We start from the raw sequence: 8,641 nt of genomic DNA, 5'->3' as shown, positions 1-8,641 counted from the left end.
TCCCTCCCTCTCTTTCATTTAATTTCATTTTATTTTATTTTTTGAGACAGGTTTTCTCTTTGTAGCCCTGGATATATTGGAACATGCTCTGTAGACCAGACTGGCCTTGAACTCACAGAGATCCATCTGCCCCTGTCTTCCAGATGCTGGGATTAAAAGTGTGCGTCACCACCACCCGGCCAGAGGGTAGCTTTTTAAGTACAGCTTAGACCCAGGAGAAAATCTGATAAACTTCCAGTTGCCACCTCCTTGTGACCCACCACCAACTTCCTCCTGTCCTATTTGTATGTGATTTATTGATATCATGGAGAAGTGTCTTGTCATGGTGGCCAGTAGGCCTGGTGTTCAAGCAGGGACCCCGGAGGCTTGCCAGGGGCTGCCATCTGCTCAGAGACCAAGATTACAGGAGATTTTTCAGCTGTTTTAGGAGGTTTGGCAGAGTCCCCGGAGCTGGCAGGGCACATCAGGGTGGGTGTGTCTGGGCTCAGCCCAGAGCTAGAGGACAGGGCGTGAGGCTGTGCAGAGTCCCCGGAGCTGGCAGGGCACATCAGGGTGGGTGTGTCTGGGCTCAGCCCAGAGCGAGAGGACAGGGCGTGAGGCTGTGCAGAGTCCCGAGCGGGAATGGAAACAATGTTCACATTCCAGCTGAGAGGGCAGGACAGGCTTCTCTTTGTTCCTCCCCCACTCTTCCCCACTGTGCCTCAGCTCAGGGGCTGCAAGAGGCCAAAAGAGCAGCTTAGAGAGAAAGACGGAGGCTGTCAGCATCCCCAAAAGGTGACCACAGGAGTCGGACATGGTGGTACACACCTTTAAGCCCAGCACTCAGGAGGCAGAGGCAGGTGGATTTCTGAGTTTGAGGCCAGCCTGGTCTACAGAACAAGTCCCAGAACAACAGACAGGGCCACACAGGGAAATCCTGTCTTGAAAAACAAAAGCAGCCAGGCGGTGGTGGCACGTGCCTTTAATCCTAGCACTCAGGGGCAGAGGCAGGTGAATTGAATTTCTGTGAGTTTGAGGTCAGCGTGGGTTGCAGAACGAGTTCCAGGACAGGCTCCAAAGCTACACAGAGAAACCCTGTCTCGAAAAACAAACAAACAAACAAGAAAGAAAAAACAACAGACCAAATAACAACAAGAAGACAGCCATGGGGCTGGGGAAATACTCCATAGGTGGAAATGTTTGCTGTATAAGCATGAGTTGGCTTCCCAACACCCACATCAAATTCAGGTGTACCTACAACCCCTGCAATAGGGAAGCAGAAAAAAGGAGGTTCCCGGGAGTTCATGGGGCAGGCACCCCAGCTCCATGTTCATTGACAGACTCTGTCTCAGAAAATAAGATGGAGGGTGACCGAGGAAAACGTTCGACATTGACCTCTGACCTCTACATGCAGGCACACATCTGTGCAAACACAACCTGTCCATATGCACACACATGTGAATAGGGCCACACATACGGTGGGCACAGTGTCAGTTAACAATCTTCCCGGAGGACCCAGGCAGGCAGACCTTCTTCCCCTTGCCCTGTAAAGTGGGAACATAAGAAAATGAAGTTTGGAGACCTGAGTGTCTCCCCAATGCCTCACTGTGTGACGGCAGCAAGTCCATTTCCCCTTTTGGTTCTGCGGCTTTGAACAGCTTTCCACAGCTTCATGAAAGGCCAAAGAAATTATAGGGGTGAACAGACAAGAAAATACGAATTCCAAGGCCACAATTCTTTGTGTGTGTGTGTGTGTGTGTGTGTGTGTGTGTGTGTGTGTGGCTGAATTCAGGGTTTTATACATGTTCGGTACACAATCTACAACCAAGCTAAGCCTAGCTCCAGAGGCCTCAATTTTCATGGCTCACGTGGAGTGAGTACAGCTTACACTAACACTGCCAAGAGCGTCTTCGAGGTTCCCTGAGGTTCTTCTTAGAGCAACTTGAAAATGGGGCTACACCACTGCTTACCAAATATCCCTGGCTCTCCAGGTCTCAGGATGCGGTAGGATTTTACTTTCCTACGTTGCTGTAATGGGTGGGTCATCCAGCTAGGTCCAGCCAGAGTTGTAATTAGGCCAAAGCCCTTAGCAGCTGGCAAGGGGGTCACTAATCTTCAGTTTGTGGCAACACTGGCAAAGCTCTGGAAGGCTCTATCGGCTCCCAGAGTGAAGATGACATGGAACTTAGTTGGTCCACAGCATTGTGGACAGGAGGCATAAGCAAGAAGACAGCTTTTGGTGTTATAAGCCCCTAGGATTTTGGAATGGTGACCTACAGTGTCTAACCCAGCCCCTATTACAGCACAAAGTGGAACTTAGAGAGACGAAGTTCAAAATCACATGTTTGAGAGATCTCCTAGCACGTGCCTCTAGTCAGGGAGGCCACTGTAACGGTTGGAGTGGCGGTCTCTGTCCTTGTTCGTGTGTGTCTTTGATGAGAAGACGCAGATGTAAAGGAGGGCATTGCCACTTTTGGCCACTAGAGGGCAGCAAGACCCAAGTTTGTAATTGCTGGACAGGCGGTGAACTCTGAGCCCCAGACTCTCAAATCTGTGGGTGGCCGCCAGTAACTGAACGTGGGGGCAGTGAAAACTGGACAACAGTAAAAGATGTCTGAGTGCACAACAACCAAAAACTAATTCAAACTCAAACTCGACATGAATCTCTGGTGTTTCTGCCAACTCCTGTGTGATGGCTGTGTCTCCTTGGTAGTGAACATTCAAAGTTCATAACCAGCATTGGCCTGCACATCACATACCAGCACTCCATATACCACCAATGAATGCCACCTAAGACACCACAGAGACTGTGGGATATTATAAACTGCAGTGTTTTTACTGCTATTGTAGAAGCATAATGGCGTAATGACGGAAAGTGAAGTCGGCCTTTTTCCACTGTCAATCTTCATCAAAGTACGAAATGAGTTCAGGCCGTAGCGGTGCACAGACTGGTAGCGGAGGCCTGAGGAGCAGAAGTTCAACGCCATTCTTGGAAGTTTAAGGACGACTTGATATACGTGAGACCCTGTCTGAGACAAAAACACTGTTTTCTGTTGTGTCTGGAGTTTCGTAGGAGTCATTAAGGGAAGTTTGACTTGGGAGTAGGAAAGAATTTCTACGAATTTCTGAACACATTCCTGATGTTATTATACTTTTGATTTATGCAAAGTGGCATTCTCAGTATTGTCAATTATAAAATCAAAATGTCCTCCAGGCGTGGTGGCACACTCCTTTAATCCTAAAACTTGGAAGGCAGAGGCAGGCAGATTTCTGTGACTTTGAGGCTAGTCTGGTCTACAGAGTGAGTTCCAAGGTAGCCAGGGTTACACAGAGAGAAACATTGTCTCATATAAAAACAAAAACCAAGCCAAAACAACAAGAACAACAAAACAAAATAGCCATCAATTCTAAAAAACCCTGAAGATGCTTGGCATCCTATGGTATTGGGTAAACAGCTAAGATTTACTTCTTTTGTAAAAATAAACAAGCATATCCATCTCATTAATATGCATATTTACCTTTTGTCTTTAACAAATGGTAAGATTTTACGTGTACCAAAGAATTGTTTTAAAATGAATTTTTTTTCAAATTAATGTTATTTGTTTTAGTGAAGGGATTAAACGCAGGGCCTTAAAGCATGCTAGCCGAGGGCTCTACTACACTCTACCTCAGGTAAGACGAATTTCTCTGAATTATTATTAGTAAGTACTGGGTTTATATACTTACATTATATACTTGTATACATGAGGTTGACTATAAGTTTCTTGCCTACAGGGGCGGCAGGTAGAAAAATTATAAACGGTTTGCTCAAAGCCAGCCAACAGTGGAGGGGGAGGAGAGAGGCAGCCCAGCAGGTGGAAAACAGAGATAGATAAGACTTAGGTACTGTTCTGAATGGAGGGAGGAGGGGGAAGTCTAGATCTCCAGGCGGGAAGAAATCACGTGAGAAATCTCTAACTAGAAAGACAGCTGAGACCTAAGAGTCCGTCCACCCTCTCGCCCCAGACAGGGTTTCTCTGTGTAGCCCTGGCTGTTCTGGAACTCACTCTGTAGACCAGGCTGACCTTGAACTCAGAGATCCGCGTGCCTCTCCCTCTGGAGTGCTGCCCAGCCTATCAGCCAGGAGTCTTAGGGTGAGTGGTCAGGCAAGAAGAATCCAGCACCCCTGACTTCAGGGCTGCTTGATCACCAGGAGGCGATGCCGTGGAGCAGGGTGGACCCTACAGAGCTTGCCCCCTCCCGCCGGATGTCCAGGCAGACTTTGTGTCCCTCCCCCAGCCATGTCTGTCTTTCCTCAGGGCCGCCTCAAAACGTGTGTATGTGTGGGGTGGGGAGAACTCAGACAGTGCCCCTCCCCCCTCCACTGTGATTGCTCGCAGGTTGCCCTGGTAACCGGAGCATAACCAGCTTTGGAAACCCAAAGCTTGAAAGAAGAGAGAACAGGATAAGCGGGGAGGACCCTAGGCCCACATAGCCGCCATTCAGTCTCGGTACAAAAACACTGAGTGGCTCTTGCCAGGCCCTCGAGCCCAGAGAAGTCTAAGGGCCGGGTCTTTCAGACCTGGGCTGTCCAATCTAGTAGACACACATTCGGATGACATCCAATCAAATATTCAGGTTCTTGGTCATCAGAGAATAATGCTGGGTGCCCAGGAGCCAGCCGTGGCTAGTGGCTATTTTATTGGGCAGTTGAGATATAGAACATTTCCATTATCACAAAAAGTTCTATTGGCCAGGCCAGAAGCTCACTCACCAAGGAGAGCAGCACATAGGAAGGCAGGCCAGACCCTGCAGCGTCGTGGAGCGCAGCGTCCTCGCTGGCAGAAAGCAAGGGGCAAGGTGATGATTAGAGGCGGAACCAGCGGCGTTTTGCTCAGCTCCTGCTTCAGAGGGAGTGTCTGGGGGGATGTCCGTTTGTGTGCACTCTGGCTGATGTGAGGGTCTGTTTACACCTCTGTCGTCCTGAGCAGACTCTAAGCTCCCCCCACCTGACTCAGTACCTGGCACAAAGTGAGTTCCTGGCCTATGGTGGCTCTTCCCTCCACCGTCCTTATGACACCACCATGACAGAGGCAGCCGGGTGCTGGGGGACACACGAAAGGTACCAATTCCAGTCCAGTGGCCAGGAGCTGCTGAGAATCTGCCTCATCAGAGCCGGCTTGGGTGGGTTTGTGGATTTCTCTGAGGTCAGGCCTGGGGCCAGTTATTCATACCCTGAATTTTAGTCGAGGATGTGTCTGAAGCTAACTGGATCTCAGAGAATGGTTGTGAAGGGTACAGATGCACACTCAAAAATTCCAGCTTGAAGCAAGATCTCAGGCGCACGGTCACAGATGGCCCCAGGGTCACCGAACTCATAGGGGGTTGCAGAGGGAAGGCAGGAGGGAAGTTGACAAAAAGAGTAACATCATCGTTGGAGTAACCCTGTTCTCTCTTACTGGTGAGAGAATCTCTCAAGGGAGACAAGAACACATGGATAGGTGGAACGCCAGGGCATCCCCTCCCTAGTGGCCCTGTGTTCAGGGCAGCGCGGCTGGCTGACTCCCATAGCTCTGTGGGATTCCAGAGACTCAGAGAAACCATTCACTGCCACCCACTCTCCAGCCAGATCTTCCCTGCCCAGCACCCAGCTCAGCTGCTGGGCTTGTAGCTAGAGGGACAAAGGCAGGGGAGGGCTGGGTCCCTCGGTTTGTGGTCCCCTAAGAGGACCCAGGAAAAGAGGTCTCTGAGCCAGGCCACATGGCTGCCTCTGGGTGCAGAGGAGCGGGTGGGGTCTACAATTGGTCCAGTTTCCCTGACTGAAAACTACTGGCCCCTTTTCTGTCTTCTGATCAAGGTAGGTGTGTGCGTGTGTGTGTGTGTGTGTGTGTGTGTGTGTGTGTGTGCACCTGCACATTGGGAAGAATAGGACCAAGGTGTTCGTGGCACATGGGGCTCAGTGAGGAGCTAGGGATATGGTGACATAAGAACAAAGTGATCTTAGGGCTTGTGGCCAAGGGCAGTGTGACCATGGTGTGCCCAGGGGCCTGTGGTGTGAGCAATGGGCAAGAGGTCAGAGTTGCAGGGCTGTGCCAAATTGAGACGGGGCAACGACTGGACAGTCTTGATACGAATACATGGCTGGTGATGAGGGCTTAGGACGTCACTTAAGGCACAATGAGGATGCCCGGGCTCCCTGCCTTTGCTGTCTCCTGTTCCAAACTTCAGAGAGATGGCTACAACATCACTCTCCTCTGTCAGTCCCTTACACTCAGATAATTCTTCCCACTAGCATTGGCCTGGTTCCCCAAGCAGGCTTGTGTTGAAAATAACAGAAATGACTTTGTCCCAGAGGCTGAGTTCTGGGCAGCTCAGAGAGGTCACCAGTTAGCCACCCGGGGAACCCTGGAGACCACCTCAGGGAGTGTGGTTCATCTAACCAGACTACCTGGCAGCGTGGGAGGATCGGCCTGGGTATTCCCTTCTCTCTCAACTCCCTGTCCCCAGGCAGCCTTCTCCCACCTGGTCCCTGACCCACCTCACAGTCCACAGAGCCCTTCTTCAGTCATGCCCCGCAGATTGCCTACTCTCAATCCAATTTTCAGCAATCTCTCTTTCAACCTGCCTTCGAATGGCTATTCCTAACAGCAGACTGCAGGACCTGAGCAGTTTTGCAACTTGTCCTGTCCCCCCACCCCCACCCCTGGGTTTACCTTCAGCCTTATCTGCACCCTGCCAGGCACAGCAGGAGCCCCGTGCTGGGTTTTCAGAAGACTTTATTTTCTCACGTTTGGGTTTAGGAGCTGCCCAATGCCAGGCACAGCTGACATCCAAACTGATTCAGGCTTTTCCCGGATGTCTCTCCCACCACTAGTCCAGCTTAGGGGTTCTTTCCTAGTTTGCTGCAGAATCCTCTTCCAGGGTCCCTGCCTATGTATGCAACCTCCACAGAGCTGTCCAGAGAGAACAGCCACACTCAGACTCAAGAAAAGAGAAAGCTGAACCCCATCCTGGGTTCACTCATGTCAGGGGCAAGTTGCTCGTCAGCCGAACCTACAGTGGGCTGCTGAAGAGGCAGGTGTGTGAGGTGTATGTCAGTCTGTAGCAGGTGGAAGATCGGGCTATATAGGAGAACACACACTCTACTAAGGACTCAACAAGCCTCCAGATAAGTTCCCTTCAGGTTGCTAGTGCCATCTACTGGTTGGGAGGAGGAGAGTTGAGACCTCATCCTTGTCTGCCTTCCTCTCTTGTGATTGCCTCAGGGAAAGCTGAACAGCCGGGATGGACCACGACTTTGCACCTCCTCCTCCAGAGATGCAGCCACACAGGGCTCCAGGCCCCAGATCTTCTTTCTCCCGCGGCCACATGCTGGGGCGCCACACCCACCAAAAGCTCACCAGAGATGTGTCCCCCCTCATCCCTGTCATCAAGAAGACTGTCCACTTGAACGCCTTCCCCCAAGGCAATGTCCTACAGACTTTCAGTCAGCCAAGCCTTAGATCCAAGGCCTGGAGTACGTCCCAACAGGGCAGCATAGGGCCCCTGGGCTCTCTGCCTCCCAATAGCTTTATGCCCAGGAAACTCAGCTCTATTTCCTTAACGATTCGCCAGAACGTCCAAGCGCGGCCCCTGGATGCCCCCCTTTCTCATTGGGAAGAGTTGTCCAATTTGGGCAAGGAGGTACTCACCCCTGGAGAAGGGAAGCCGTCCACTTCAAGATCACCACCCATGGCCCCAGTGCCAAAGGACAGGACCTCCTCTGAAGGCCATGGGAACCCAGATCTTACCAAAGCCAACAGGACACCCTCAGGGGATAAGCCCCTGGTGTCTTCACATCTGACTTTGCCATTCCAATCTCAGCACACTCAGAGTTTGGGCCCTGTGGCTCAAGTCCAAACCAGAACCTCTCCAGGAAGAGGCAAGTCCAAGCCTAGGGGTATTCCCAGATCCCGAGCGTACCTCCAAAGGGCTACTCCTTCTTCTTCTACAAATTTGTCTGCTGTGGGCACAAAATTAGATATAGCCAGAAATTTAGGCACAATGTTAATCAACAGACCTGAGCTGGCTATCAATATGTCCACACCAAACCCATCCAGAATGGTCAGAGACACTGAACTTCCTAAGATGGGCATGACAGTTGACTTACCTATAGCGTCCAAGGCAGGAAAAGCCACAGATTCGATGATAACAGGCCCACCCAAACTAGGCACAGCCATGAATTTAGCTGGAGCAGGGACAACCAAGCCAGGCCAGGTTCTGAATTTGGTAACTGCAGACTCAGACAAGTTGGAAAATGTCATGGTTATGACCACGGAGGACTCAGCCATGGCTTTGGAAATGCCGGATCAAATTGATCTGGGCATAAGCAGGTTGGACACAGCCATGGCTTTGGCTGGAGTCAATATAGCCAAGCTGGACACAACTGCAGATTCTTCTGTGTTGGACACAAGCAGACTGGAAACAGCCATGGATTCAGTTGTGCTGGTCTGCCCAGTCACTGGTGAGACCAAGGTAGACATTGTCAATCACCTGACCATCGCGGACGCTGCAACCTATTCGCTAATGCCAAGCAGAAGCACAGACCCAGGCCAGGACTATGCTGCTGCCGATGCTGCCACAGACAGTGCCGCCGAGCCTACCTCGCTGGACCTGGCCAGAGAACCCAAAGGTAAGCGCAAGC

The 8,641-nt window shown here is 51.0% G+C and overlaps 1 protein-coding gene across 1 annotated transcript in view; it reads left to right on the top strand.

Annotated features, from left to right (window-relative positions):
• Positions 1-7,242: 7,242 nt before the first annotated feature.
• Sept3 (septin 3) overlaps positions 7,243-8,641 on the top strand; it is a 23,966-nt gene continuing 22,567 nt past the window's right edge. Inside the window, exon 1 of the mRNA XM_026782750.1 lies at positions 7,243-8,629. Within this exon, the coding sequence (XP_026638551.1) occupies positions 7,243-8,629 (1,387 nt within the window). The remainder of the gene's footprint in view (positions 8,630-8,641) is intronic.

The sequence above is a fragment of the Microtus ochrogaster genome, chromosome 15, assembly GCF_000317375.1.
Source record: "Microtus ochrogaster isolate Prairie Vole_2 chromosome 15, MicOch1.0, whole genome shotgun sequence".
Taxonomy (NCBI): Eukaryota; Metazoa; Chordata; class Mammalia; order Rodentia; family Cricetidae; genus Microtus; species Microtus ochrogaster.
This window is presented reverse-complemented; position numbering and strand designations above follow the sequence as displayed.